Source organism: Staurois parvus, unplaced genomic scaffold (genome assembly GCF_062004578.1).
Source record: "Staurois parvus isolate SC_StPar_1 unplaced genomic scaffold, SC_StPar_1.0 ptg000379l, whole genome shotgun sequence".
NCBI classification, from domain to species: Eukaryota; Metazoa; Chordata; class Amphibia; order Anura; family Ranidae; genus Staurois; species Staurois parvus.
The window spans coordinates 306626-323374 of NW_028318175.1; the positions used below are offsets into that span (position 1 = coordinate 306626).

General features: G+C 42.6%; 1 protein-coding gene across 2 annotated transcripts in view; it reads left to right on the forward strand.

Annotated features, from left to right (window-relative positions):
- The window catches only part of LOC149456052 (uncharacterized), a 153565-nt gene that overhangs the window by 126161 nt on the left and 10655 nt on the right, over positions 1-16749 (forward strand). For both annotated transcript variants that reach the window (XM_089685531.1, XM_089685533.1), the window contains one exon: positions 15060-15455. In XM_089685531.1, the coding sequence (XP_089541657.1) occupies positions 15060-15455 (396 nt within the window). The remainder of the gene's footprint in view (positions 1-15059; positions 15456-16749) is intronic.

Consider the following 16749-nt stretch of genomic DNA (forward strand, 5'->3'; position numbering starts at 1 on the left):
TATCCCCCTTATGTATTATACATGGTGATCATATCCCCCTTATGTATTATACATGGAGATCATATCCCCCCTTATGTATTTATACATGGAGATCATATCCTCCCTTATGTATTTATACATGGAGATCATATCCCCCCCCCTTATGTGTTATACATGGCGATCATATCCCCTCTTATGTATTATACATGGAGATCATATCCCCCCTTATGTATTATACATGGTGATCATATCCCCCCTTATGTATTATACATGGAGATCATATCCCCCCTTATGTATTATACATGGAGATCATATCCCCCTTATGTATTATACATGGAGATCATATCCCCCTTATGTATTATACATGGAGATCATATCCCCCTTATGTATTATACATGGAGATCATACCCCCTTATGTATTATACATGGAGATCATATCCCCCCTTATGTATTATACATGGAGATCATATCCCCCCTTATGTATTATACATGGAGATCATATCCCTCTTATGTATTATACATGGAGATCATACCCCCTTATGTGTTATACATGGCGATCATATCCCCTCTTATGTATTATACATGGAGATCATATCCCCCCTTATGTATTATACATGGTGATCATATCCCCCCTTATGTATTATACATGGAGATCATATCCCCCCTTATGTATTATACATGGAGATCATATCCCCCTTATGTATTATACATGGAGATCATATCCCCCTTATGTATTATACATGGAGATCATATCCCCCTTATGTATTATACATTATGATCATATCCCCCTTATGTATTATACATGGAGATCATATCCCCCCTTATGTATTATACATGGAGATCATATCCCCCCTTATGTATTATACATGGAGATCATATCCCTCTTATGTATTATACATGGAGATCATATCCCCCCTTATTTATTATACATGGAGATCATATCCCCCTTATGTATTATACATGGAGATCATATCCCCCCCTTTTGTATTATACATGGAGATCATATCCCCCTTATGTATTATATATGGTGATCATATCCCCCCTTATGTATTATACATGGAGATCATATCCCCCCCTATGTATTATACATGGAGATCATATCCCCCCTATGTATTATACATGGTGATCATATCCCCCCTTATGTATTATACATGGAGATCATATCCCCCTTATGTATTATTCATGGAGATCATATCCCCCCTTATGTATTATACATGGCGATCATATCCCCCCCCCCTTATGTATTATACATGGAGATCATATCCCGCCCTATGTATTATACATGGAGATCATATCCCCCCTATGTATTACACATGGTGATCATATCCCCCCTTATGTATTATACATGGAGATCATATCCCCCTTATGTATTATACATGGAGATCATATCCCCCCTTATGTATTATACATGGCGATCATATCCCCCCCCTTATGTATTATACATGGAGATCATATCCCCCTTATGTATTATACATGGAGATCATATCCCCCCTTATGTATTATACATGGTGATCATATCCTCCCTTATGTATTATACATGGAGATCACATCCCCCCTTATGTATTATACATGGAGATCACATCCCCCCTTATGTATTATACATGGAGATCATATCCCCCTTATGTATTATAAATGGAGAGCATACCCCCCACCCCTTATGTATATATACATGGAGATCATATCCCCCCTTATGTATTTATACATGGAGATCATATCCCCCCTTAATGTATTATACATGGTGATCATATCCCCCCTTATGTATTATACATGGAGATCATATCCCCCCTTATGTATTATACATGGAGATCATATCCCCCTTATGTATTATACATGGTGATCATATCCCCCTTATGTATTATACATGGAGATCATATCCCCCCTTATGTATTTATACATGGAGATCATATCCTCCCTTATGTATTTATACATGGAGATCATATCCCCCCCTTATGTATTATACATGGAGATCATATCCCCCCCCTTATGTATTATACATGGAGATCATATCCCCTCTTATGTATTATACATGGAGATCATATCCCCCCTTATGTATTATACATGGTGATCATATCCCCCCTTATGTATTATACATGGAGATCATATCCCCTCCTTATGTATTATACATGGAGATCATATCCCCCCTTATGTATTATACATGGAGATCATATCCCCCCTTATGTATTATACATGGAGATCATATCCCCCTTATGTATTATACATGGAGATCATATCCCCCCCTTATGTATTATACATGGAGATCATATCCCCCCTTATGTATGATACATGGAGATCATATCCCCCCCTTATGTATTATACATGGAGATCATATCCCCCTTATGTATTATACATGGAGATCATATCCCCCTTATGTATTATACATGGAGATCATACCCCCTTATGTATTATACATGGTGATCATATCCCCCTTATGTATTATACATGGAGATCATATCCCACCTTATGTATTATACATGGAGATCATATCCCCCCTTATGTATTATACATGGAGATCATATCCCTCTTATGTATTATACATGGAGATCATATCCCCCCTTATGTATTATACATGGAGATCTTATCCCCCCCTTATTTATTATACATGGAGATCATATCCCCCTTATTTATTATACATGGAGATGATATCCCCCCCTTATGTATTATACATAAAGATCATATCCCCCTTATGTATTATATATGGTGATCATATCCCCCCTTATGTATTATACATGGAGATCATATCCCTCACTTTGTATTATACATGGAGATCATATCCCCCCTATGTATTATACATGGTGATCATATCCCCCCTTATGTATTATACATGGAGATCATATCCCCCTTATGTATTATACATGGAGATCATACCCCCCCTTATGTATTATACATGGAGATCATATCCCCCTTATGTATTATACATGGAGATCATATCCCCCCTTATGTATTATACATGGAGATCATATCCCCCTTATGTATTATACATGAAGTTCATATCCCCCCTTATGTATTATACATGGAGATCATATCCCCCCTTATGTATTATACATGGAGATCATATCCCCCTTATGTATTATACATGGAGATCATATCCCCCCTTATGTATTATACATGGAGATCATATCCCCTCTTATGTATTATACATGGTGATCATATCCCCCTTATGTATTATACATGGAGATCATATCCCCCCTTATGTATTTATACATGGAGATCATATCCCCCCCCTTATGTATTATACATGGAGATCATATCCCCCCCTTATGTGTTATACATGGCGATCATATCCCCCCCTTATGTATTATACATGGAGATCATATCCCCCCTTATGTATTATACATGGAGATCATATCCCCCCTTATGTATTATATATGGAGATCACATCCCCCCTTATGTATTATACATGGGGATCATATCCCCCCTTATGTATTATACATGGAGATCATATCCTCCTTTATGTATTATACATCGTGATCATATCCCCCCCTTATGTATTATACATGGAGATCATATCCCTCCTTATGTATTATACATGGAGATCATATCCCCCCTTATGTAATATACATGGAGATCATATCCCCCCCCCTTATGTATTATACATGGAGATCATATCCCCCCTTATGTATTATACATGGAGATCATATCCCCCTTTATGTATTACACATTAAGATCATATCCCTCCTTATGTATTATACATCGTGATCATATCCCCCCTTATGTATTATACATGGAGATCATATCCCTCCTTATGTATTATACATGGAGATCATATCCCCCCTTATGTATTATACATGGAGATCATACCCCCCTTATGTATTATACATGGAGATCATATCCCCCCTTATGTATTATACATGGAGATGATATCCCCCCTTATGTATTATACATGGAGATCATATCCCCCCTTATGTATTATACATGGAGATCTCATATCCCCCCTTATGTATTATACATGGAGATCATATCCCCCTTATGTATTATACATGGAGATCATATCCCCCTTATGTATTATACATGGAGATCATATCCCCCCTTATGTATTATACATGGAGATCTCATATCCCCCCTTATGTATTATACATGGAGATCATATCCCCCTTATGTATTATACATGGAGATCTTATCCCCCTTATGTATTATACATGGAGATCATATCCCCCCCTTATATATTACACATGGAGATCATATCCTCCCTTATGTATTATACATGGAGATCATATCCCCCCTTATGTATTATACATGGAGATCATATCCCCCTTATGTATTATACATGGAGATCATATCCCCTTTATGTATTTTACATGGAGATCATATCCCCCCCCCCTTATGTATTATACATGGAGATCATATCCCCCCTTATGTATTATACATGGAGATCATATCCCCCCTTATGTATTACACATGGAGTTCATATCCCCCCTTATGTATTATACATGGAGATCCTATCCCCCCTTATCTATTATACATGGAGATCATATCCCCCTTATGTATTACACATGGAGATCATATCCCCCTTATGTATTATACATGGAGATCATATCCCCCCTTATGTATTATACATGGAGATCATATCCCCCCTTATGTATTATACATGGAGATCATATCCCCGCTTATGTATTATACATGGTGATCATATCCCCCCCTTATGTATTATACATGGAGATCATATCCCCCTTATGTATTATACATGGAGATCATATCCCCCCCTTTTGTATTATACATGGAGATCATATCCCCCTTATGTATTATATATGGTGATCATATCCCCCCTTATGTATTATACATGGAGATCATATCCCCCCCTATGTATTATACATGGAGATCATATCCCCCCTATGTATTATACATGGTGATCATATCCCCCCTTATGTATTATACATGGAGATCATATCCCCCTTATGTATTATTCATGGAGATCATATCCCCCCTTATGTATTATACATGGCGATCATATCCCCCCCCCCCCTTATGTATTATACATGGAGATCATATCCCGCCCTATGTATTATACATGGAGATCATATCCCCCCTATGTATTACACATGGTGATCATATCCCCCCTTATGTATTATACATGGAGATCATATCCCCCTTATGTATTATACATGGAGATCATATCCCCCCTTATGTATTATACATGGCGATCATATCCCCCCCCTTATGTATTATACATGGAGATCATATCCCCCTTATGTATTATACATGGAGATCATATCCCCCCTTATGTATTATACATGGAGATCATATCCTCCCTTATGTATTATACATGGAGATCACATCCCCCCTTATGTATTATACATGGAGATCATATCCCCCCTTATGTATTATACATGGAGATCACATCCCCCCTTATGTATTATACATGGAGATCATATCCCCCTTATGTATTATAAATGGAGAGCATACCCCCCACCCCTTATGTATATATACATGGAGATCATATCCCCCCTTATGTATTTATACATGGAGATCATATCCCCCCTTAATGTATTATACATGGTGATCATATCCCCCCTTATGTATTATACATGGAGATCATATCCCCCCTTATGTATTATACATGGAGATCATATCCCCCTTATGTATTATACATGGAGATCATATCCCCCTTATGTATTATACATGGTGATCATATCCCCCTTATGTATTATACATGGAGATCATATCCCCCCTTATGTATTTATACATGGAGATCATATCCTCCCTTATGTATTTATACATGGAGATCATATCCCCCCCTTATGTATTATACATGGAGATCATATCCCCCCCCTTATGTATTATACATGGAGATCATATCCCCTCTTATGTATTATACATGGAGATCATATCCCCCCTTATGTATTATACATGGTGATCATATCCCCCCTTATGTATTATACATGGAGATCATATCCCCTCCTTATGTATTATACATGGAGATCATATCCCCCCTTATGTATTATACATGGAGATCATATCCCCCCTTATGTATTATACATGGAGATCATATCCCCCTTATGTATTATACATGGAGATCATATCCCCCCCTTATGTATTATACATGGAGATCATATCCCCCCTTATGTATGATACATGGAGATCATATCCCCCCCTTATGTATTATACATGGAGATCATATCCCCCTTATGTATTATACATGGAGATCATATCCCCCTTATGTATTATACATGGAGATCATACCCCCTTATGTATTATACATGGTGATCATATCCCCCTTATGTATTATACATGGAGATCATATCCCACCTTATGTATTATACATGGAGATCATATCCCCCCTTATGTATTATACATGGAGATCATATCCCTCTTATGTATTATACATGGAGATCATATCCCCCCTTATGTATTATACATGGAGATCTTATCCCCCCCTTATGTATTATACATGGAGATCTTATCCCCTCCTTATTTATTATACATGGGGATGATATCCCCCCCTTATGTATTATACATAAAGATCATATCCCCCTTATGTATTATATATGGTGATCATATCCCCCCTTATGTATTATACATGGAGATCATATCCCTCACTTTGTATTATATATGGAGATCATATCCCCCCTATGTATTATACATGGTGATCATATCCCCCCTTATGTATTATACATGGAGATCATATCCCCCTTATGTATTATACATGGAGATCATACCCCCCCTTATGTATTATACATGGAGATCATATCCCCCTTATGTATTATACATGGAGATCATATCCCCCCTTATGTATTATACATGGAGATCATATCCCCCTTATGTATTATACATGAAGTTCATATCCCCCCTTATGTATTATACATGGAGATCATATCCCCCCCTTATGTATTATACATGGAGATCATATCCCCCTTATGTATTATACATGGAGATCATATCCCCCCTTATGTATTATACATGGAGATCATATCCCCTCTTATGTATTATACATGGTGATCATATCCCCCTTATGTATTATACATGGAGATCATATCCCCCCTTATGTATTTATACATGGAGATCATATCCCCCCCCTTATGTATTATACATGGAGATCATATCCCCCCCTTATGTATTATACATGGAGATCATATCCCTCCTTATGTATTATACATGGAGATCATATCCCCCCTTATGTAATATACATGGAGATCATATCCCCCCCCTTATGTATTATACATGGAGATCATATCCCCCCTTATGTATTATACATGGAGATCATATCCCCCTTTATGTATTACACATTAAGATCATATCCCTCCTTATGTATTATACATCGTGATCATATCCCCCCTTATGTATTATACATGGAGATCATATCCCTCCTTATGTATTATACATGGAGATCATATCCCCCCTTATGTATTATACATGGAGATCATACCCCCCTTATGTATTATACATGGAGATCATATCCCCCCCTTATGTATTATACATGGAGATGATATCCCCCCTTATGTATTATACATGGAGATCATATCCCCCTTATGTATTATACATGGAGATCATATCCCCCTTATGTATTATACATGGAGATCATATCCCCCCTTATGTATTATACATGGAGATCTCATATCCCCCCTTATGTATTATACATGGAGATCATATCCCCCTTATGTATTATACATGGAGATCATATCCCCCCCTTATATATTACACATGGAGATCATATCCTCCCTTATGTATTATACATGGAGATCATATCCCCCCTTATGTATTATACATGGAGATCATATCCCCCTTATGTATTATACATGGAGATCATATCCCCCTTATGTATTTTACATGGAGATCATATCCCCCCCCCCTTATGTATTATACATGGAGATCATATCCCCCTTATGTATTACACATGGAGATCATATCCCCCTTATGTATTATACATGGAGATCATATCCCCCCTTATGTATTATACATGGAGATCATATCCCCCCTTATGTATTATACATGGAGATCATATCCCCGCTTATGTATTATACATGGTGATCATATCCCCCCCTTATGTATTATACATGGAGATCATATCCCCCCCTTATGTATTATACATGGCTATAGCTTTGCTTAAGAGAAGTCCCTCATGCAGATCTGTCTGGTTAAATTATTCCTCACTTCCATTGGCCTGTGGATGGTATTGTGGTGTTAAGATGTACCTTATTTGTTTTATTTAAGGAAAGTCTCAAACGCTTGAATTAAATGGTGGAACCTTGCCAGTAATGGTTTCCAGTGGTAGTCCCCCTCCAAACAGTGATCACAGCTTTTATGGTCATACATTCTGCTGTAGCCTCCGCTCTCCACTTTGAGTACAAATCATAAGCTACCAAACAATAGTTTTGGGCAGAACACCTCCCTGTTCGGCTCACAGTCAAACATTTGAACCTACCAAAAGTCTGACCGCGAACTTCGAACTGGGACTATTTACTGAGGGGTATCTTATCACATCTGAGTATGTGGTGCGATCCTGCTCTGTTACTAAAATCCGGCATGAGTTCCATGATGACGTCATGATGTATTTTAGTAGTGAGACATTCATTCATGTTTCCGCTGTCAGTGGGGTTCCCCGCTCACAGTTTGATGTCAAAAGAATTGTCAGCATTGCCGGAGAATTAAAACATTTTCTTTTAAAACGGCATGGAAGCCCACCTCCCATCCATACCTTCGGGTCTGGAATAGACTTTGAGGGGAACCCCCCACAATAATTTTTTTTAATGGTGTGGGGGTTCCCCACCAAAATACATACCAGACTCTTATCCCAGCATGCAGCTTGGCAGGTCAGGAAAGGGAGGGATATGAGTGAGCACCCCCCTCCTGAACAGTACCAGGCCACATGCCCTCAACATGGGGGGGGCATGCTTTTGGGCACTGTTTATGGGGACAAGGGCTTCTTCCCCACAACCCTCTGGGGGTCGGGGGGCTTATCAGAATAATCTGGAAGCCCTCTTTAACAAGGGGGCCCCCAGATCCCAACCCCCCCCCCCCATGTGAATGAGTATGCGGTATATGTACATCGTAAAAACAAAAAGTGTAGTTAAAAAAAAAGACAGGAGATGGTCTTTGACAAGTGAAAGTGGCCCTGTACCATGTGATCACTGTGATTGTAAAAGTAAACAAAGGCTGCATGTTGCAGTCATCAGCTCTGTTTCCTTGCAGGGACCAAGCACTTGGGAGAGGAGACTGATCTCTTTCTACTATCAGTGAGTCTGTCAGTGTATTACAGTGTAACACAGTGCTACATACAGTGTCCCTGATCACTACCCACACCAGCCACAGTGTCCCTAAATGAGTGCAGTCAGCTAAAGATGGGCTAGATGTTCGAGTCGGACTCATTAGCCACATCAGTAACAGTGTTGCCAGACCAGTATATGCCAGCAACAGTGTTTCTGATCATTGCCAGGCCAGGGTCAGTGGTGCCAGACTAGTGTACACCAGAAACAATGATAGTGTTTCTAATTCCCACCACACCAGTGTAGGTGTCACCAACCCAGCCAGCAACAGCACTGCTAATCACTGGCCACAGTGTCACCAGACCAGTATGAGCCATCCAACAGTGTTTATACCTCTACCACACCAGTTCAGGGGTCACCAGACAAGCTCAGCCAGCAAGAGTATTCCTTATCACCACCACACCAGTCACAGTGTTGCCAGACCAGCATCAGAGTCCAGCAGCAGAGCCAATCAAACCAGCAACATTGTCCTGATCACTAGCCACACCAGTGCCAGTGTCAGCAGAGCCACAAGCCAGCAACAGATCCTTGTCACACCAGTACAATGTCACCAGAGCCTGACTGTCAGTAACCTGATTGCTAGACAGAACCATTGTCCTCAGTGCCAACCACTGCCAAACATGTCCCCAAAAAAGTACACAAGTGAGGATGTCTTTCAAATTCTGAGCATGACAGATGGGGGTAGCATGAAGGAACTCTCAGATTCGGATTCAGAATATGAACCTGTAACAATCAGCAGTTCAGCGATGGCCACCTATGATTCCCTACTAAGAGTCAGGCATACTGAACATCCTACAGAACTGCAACAGACCAGCACCAGTAGAGAAGTACATACTGATGATGTACCGAGCACTTCTCCAGCATGTAGTGGAGTGTTATAACATCAGCCACAAATAAATAGGGCCAAGACATCTCCTGCGCTCAGAGACCCAGATCAGGGATTGGTGGATTGACCTACCGCCATGTAAACTCATCCACCAATGGATCAAAGGTTGTGCAGCCCTTAAGAAAGTCTGGGGAAGCCTGACCAGTACTGCAAATAACAACAAATGAAAACGCACCAACCTTGCGCATTACCTCAGCGATAAAAGCGGTTTTATTAAAATAAGATGTATATTCACAAAATTAAAAGCATATAATATCCAAGAATGGATCACAAGAGCCCAAGTAGCGTGCAAATCCCACCGAAAGGGAGACTCTATGTAAAGTCTGACGTGTTTCGAAGGAAGAGCTTCACCAGATTTTGGCATATTATTTGTAGTATTTTTCACCAGTTCAGTGATATTGGGAATCTTATTTGAAGTCACATTTCATTGTGGTATGAGAAAAGCGTGGCACTGTTATTATGTGGTTGTTATGTAGCACTTTTATATGAGTATGTGTAGGTGTGGGCGGATTTTTGTTTTTACAGTACAAACAATGGCCACTGCCCCCGTCTATAACTGGCCTTCACAGCAAGGAGCACATGGAAGGGCGACGCATGTCAAACAACAAACGAGAAAAGTTCCCGGCTCAACTTACCAACCAGCCTGCAAACAAACCCGTCTAACAGTATGCGTTAAAAACGTGGGTTCAGTTAGCACACATTTGCAAACACATGTGTAAGCTACAGAGCCTCGTCATGGCACCCCGATATTCTGTAGTCCTAACTCTACAAATTTTGAGAGCCCCCATAGTAGAGGCACATGTATTTAATGGATAAACCGAGGATAGGTGGACCTGAGGGAGCCCACCCCTCTTTAAAGGTACAGGAGCGCACTGGACACCCAGCATGTAGCACAATGGCAGCTAAAGTGTCCAGCACTCCCTCACCAACAATTCAATAGTACAAAAAATGGCCACTGCCCCAGTCTATAACTGGCTGTTTGTTTTTACCCCTTTTTTCTATATTGAGTTGATATTCCAGTTTTATTTAACTGCTCGTGGGTTTATACAGTATTTATATTTAGTTAACCAGTTCCTATAGAGTATGTCCGACAAGGGAGAGACCTGTGTATAGACAACACAGATCTCTCCCCTGTCAGCTCCTGCACACTGCTTTGTATGGCTCTGCATAGCAGCATGCTTACAGGGAAACAAACACACAGCCCCCCATTGTAAAACAACACACAGTTAACCTTTTGATCTCCCAAGATATTAACCCCTTCCTGCCCAGTGCCATTAGTACAGTGTCAGTGCTTTTTATTAGCACTGATCACTGTATTGGTGTGACTGGGGATGTCCGTAACACCAAGTCAATTCCCCTCCAGTGTCAGAATGCCCATCGCAGTCCCGCTATAAGTCATCGATCGAATACATTTTGGCCTAAATTTATGATGAAATTTGATTTTTAAAATTTTTTTACTGGACATGTTTATTAGCCTTAGACTCCTTAGTACCCCTAACCAAACGTAGCATTAGACCCCGACCGCTTCAACCCTGGCAGAACAACCAAACTAAAAATCTTAAACGACACAGTCATGCGCTTGAGCGATTATGGCGCAAAAACCAGATCCCCTCGAGCGTTCTCCCTCTACAAATCCGTCTTCCTCACCTACACCTCCTCCCTCCACGCCGCCAAACAAGCCTACTTCGTAACCCTCATCAACACCCTCTCCACCTGTCCTCGCCGGCTCTTCTCCACCTTCAACTCCCTACTCTCTCCCCCCCACCCCCACCCAGTTCCTCACTTACCGCCTACGAGATTGCCAATCACTTCCAAAATAAGATCGATGCAATCCGTAAGGACATCGCCAATGCTCAACCTACCTCCCCACCTAGCCTCCCTCCCACTATAACCCCATCAACTCTCCCCTCCTCTGACCTCGCAACTGCCCTACCCCCCACCACACCTAACGTCCCACACACTATAACCTCCCCAACACTCCGCTCCTTCAGCCTTGCTACCACTGAGGAGGTCACTAAGGTCTTCTCAGAAGCCCGCCTCACCACTTGTCCCCTTGACCCTGTCCCCACACAACTCCTCCGGTCACCCTCCTCCTCCATCCTACGCTCCCTCACCCACATCTTCAATCTCTCTCCCTCTACTGGTGCATTCCCCTCCCCCCTAAAGCACGTGCCTATCACCCCCATACTCAAAAAACCCTCCCTGGACCCCACCGACCTGAACAACCTTAGACCCATCTCCCTGCTGCCATTTACTTCTAAGCTCCTTGAGCACTTAGTCTACAATCGCCTGAGCTCCCACCTCACTGACAACAACCTCCTCGATCCACTACAGTCTGGCTTCCGTCCCCTACACTCCACCGAAACCGCCCTACTCAAAATCACTAATTGTCAGGGCAGGGGCCGAGGAACGGACAGGCAGGCCTAACAATGTAACGCCCTGGCTGACGACAATCAACACCCACAGACCGAAGTCCCTCAGAGCGCGGAGTCTAAGTCCCAGGCTGCCCTTCACCAGGGCCCCTGATGGTGGGGATGGACTTGACGCAGCCAGGAACCAGGTCGCGGCCCCCGAGACACCTCAACTGCGGTAATGGCCGCCGCCAATGGCGTGTAGCTGGTGGAAGAGACAAAAGAGTAGTCAGACAGGCCGGGTCAACAACAACAGGACAAAACAGTACAGGACAGCAGACGAGAATTACAGGTCACGAGCCGGGTTCAGCAACAGAGGGTCAGATCAAAGGAGAACACAAAGAATAGTCGAGTCACAAGCCAAATCAGATACCAGGAGAGTCACGAGAGTCAGAACAGAGTAATAGCAACACAAAGACACAAGACACAAGTGCAAAGAGCATGTGCGGACCACAGGCTTATATGTCATCAGCCACACCCCTCTGGGGGATGGACCTCAGAGACCTGAAGGCATAAAAGGATTCCCACCATGCACAGCAGAAATCCAAGATGGACGCCAGCACATGGAGTAACATAACCTCAGGGAAAAGGTAGGACCTTGACACTAATGACCTGCTAACCGCCAAAGCTAATGGCCACTACTCAGTCCTCTTACTCCTCGACCTCTCCGCGGCCTTCGACACAGTCGACCACCCCCTCCTCCTTAATCAACTACACTCCCTTGGCCTCAGAGACTCCGCTCTCTCTTGGCTCTCCTCCTATCTATCCCAATGCTCCTTCAGCGTTGCCTATAACGCTACCACTTTCCCCTCTCTCCCCCTCTCTGTTGGGGTCCCCCAAGGCTCTGTCCTCTGGCTCCTTCTCTTCTCCATCTACACCTCCTCCCTCGGCAAACTGATACACTCCCATGGCTTCAACTATCACCTTTACGCCGATGACACGCAAATTTCTCCACCCCTCGCCTCAGCCCTTCAGTCTCCGCCGTATCACCCACCTACTGAACGACATATCAGACTGGATGTCGCTCCATTTCCTCAAATTGAACCTTTCCAAAACCGAGCTTCTGATTTTCACCCCAGCCCGTGCCCCTCCCCCCACCCTCTCCATCACGACCAACAATGCCACCATCACTCCCACCCCACAAGCCAAAGCCCTAGGTGTCACTGTAGACTCAAACCTGTCCTTCCAACCCCATGTCCAATCGTTGGCAAACTCATGCAGGCTTCACCTCCGCAACGTCTCCAAAATATGTTCATTCCTAACCCCAGACACTACTAAACTACTCGGTCACTCCCTTATTATCTCACGTCTGGACTACTGCAACTCCCTCCTCACCGGCCGACCTCATCACAGACTATCCCCGCTTCAGTCTATCCTGAACTCAGCGGCCAGACTCATCCACCTTACCAACCGCTCCGCTTCTGCCACCCCCTTCTGTCATTCCCTGCACTGGCCTCCACTCAGTGTCCTCCACCCCCCTCTGTCATTCCCTCCACTGGCTCCCGATTGCCAAACGCATTAAATTCAAACTACTAACATTGACATACAAAGCCATCCACAATGCTGCCCCAAACTACCTCACCGACCTGATACCCAAATACCACCCAACCCGTACTCTTCGCTCCTCAAAAGACCTCCTACTCTCTAGTTCCCTGGTCTCCACCTTCCGCGCCCGATTGCAGGACTTCTCCAGGACTTCCCCCATCCTCTGGAACTCACTACCCCAATCCATCAGACTGTCACCTACCCTCCTCACCTTTAGGCGCACCCTGAAAACCCATCTCTTCAGGGAAGCCTACCCCGCCCTCACCTAACAGCCGATCTCCTTCACTCCTCCCACCACTCCATCCCCCACAGCCACTTCCTCCTGTACCACTATCCCCTCCCTCCTAGATTGTAAGCTCGAAAGAGCAGGGCCCTTGAATCCCTCGTGTTTTTTTTTGTTACTGTATTGCCTCATGTTCTGTCCCCCACTATAATGTACAGTGCTGAGCAAACCTATATAAATACTGTATAATAATAATAATTAGCAAAAAGTAACAAATGTTGTTTTTTTGTTTTCAAAATTGTTGGTCTTTTCTTATTTATAGCGCAAAAAATAAAAAATGCACAGGCGATCCAATACCACCGAAAGAAAGCTCCATTTGTGGGGGAAAAAAGGACACAAATGTCATTTGGGTGCAGGGTTGCATGACCGCGCAATTGTCTGTTAAAATAACACAGCACCGTATCGCAAAAAATGGCCCGGTCAGGAAGGGGGGTAAATCCTCAGGAGGGCGAGGGGGTTAAACATTTTAGTTTGAGAAAAATGTGTTAAATTAGCGGTTCCTAAGAGAGTGAGTTACACTAGGATGGATCTCCTTAATGGGCACTAAAACCTGACTGGCCGACTTCTTTCCATTCCTTTCATCTGTTTTTATTTTGGTACAATGACCTGTGCAGAGGCAGCCAGAAACAAACGTGGAGTTGATGGCGTGAGCAGAAAAAGCAATAAAAGCTGCAGTGGGATAATGAAACCTCCACCTGTACATAGTGTCATCCTGACCTTTGGTGACGTTATGGTTACTCCTTCTCCTTGTTTTACAGATAACACTATTATATCAGACATCATCGGGGAGACGTGGCTTCTTCATGAGGAGAGGACAACTCTATCCTTTCAGATAACCGGATTCAGAAAAAAGGAAATTCACATAAATTTATACCTGAAAAGACCTAATGACATGAAAAAACATCTCATCCACTCATGGGTGTCTGTGGTCCGTCCATCGTGTGGGAGCAATTATACAATGTATGATACAACGTTACCGGTGGAAATGAAAGTGGAGATGAAAAAAACAAAAGATGGAAACCACGAATGTGGTTGCAGAATTTCTCTAACTCCAGACGCAGATACAGATGACGGAGCCGTCCTGTCTGTGGAAGTCGCTCACGCTGCCCTGCGATGGCCCCTCTATAGATATCACATTCTGAATGTAATCAAAGGTGAGATCTGATTACCTGCACCTGAATAAAATGTGAGACATTTCTAGATGTACTGTATGAATGTGAAATCTATACTGTGTATATCCAGCATGAGACAGGAAACCCCCAGATATAGTCCAAGTTTGCTTGTCCTGCGATTTTATTCAGCAAGACAGCAAACAAATGCAGTGTTTAGGTGGGAGGGCTTTGTACAGCATGTCAGGACCATCAAACCAACAAAGGTTCTGCTTGTTCAAGCCGCGTAAGTCTAGGTGCACAGCTATGAGATTTTCGCAGAGTTTTGCAGAAATGTGCAGCAGTCCATTTAACATGATTTCCTATGGGACAGGTTCACATTTTCGCATTTTCACCCGGTGCGTTTTTTTTGGAAAGGGTCAGGGACTTTTTTAAACGCAAAATGTTGCGTTTTCGGTTGTATAGACTTGAATGGAGATGCTGCAGAAAAGCATTTTTGATGCATTTTTGATGTGTTTTGCATTTTATTCTGCTCAGCAACAAATAGAAAAAAACACAAAACGTGGCCAAAAAACGCATGTGCAGAAACGCAAAACGCACCGCAAAAAGCACTGCAGAAACTGATCGAACGCAAATCGCCTAGGTGTGAACCGCGCCTTAAGAGGTATTAAACCCAAAAGCAAACATTTATTATATTGCAGCTTACCAATTCTTAGATGTCATGGCTGCATTTCTTTTTTTTAGGCATTCTTTCTGCTATTTTTCACCTGGTGATCCAGCCAGTAAGTCTTTTTTTTCAACAGAACAAGCTGTCCTGCAGATATAGTGACTGAAAGGTTAAGACAAACAATTTGCCACTGATAGAGGTGCTTACACTGATCAGCTTTTATTTCTTCATGTAAAACCTTTAGGCTGGGTTCACACTGCCACGACTTGGGATCCGACTTGTGAGACCCCAAGTCACATGACATATGAAATCCCATGTTAGTCAATGAGAGCCGTCTTAATTAGCACTACTGAAGTCGCTCTGACTTTAGACCAGGTTCCTGCACTACTTCATGGCGACTTCTATCTGACTTGTGCCCATAGACTTTAATGGAAGTCTCCACCAAGTCGGATCCTCATCTATATTGATGTGATTTGGATCCGACATTACAGGAAGACTACCCAGCATTCCCTGAAAGTTGCTTCAGAGTCGCTGTGTGCAGTCCACTTTTCTTTGGTATCAAGGGGATTTTGACAGAGACCATCTGACTAGTTACAGTAGGTGGCTGAGGAGCAGGCCCGGAATGGGACATAAATTAGGCCTGAGCATTTTGGACTGAGCAGCACAAAGCCC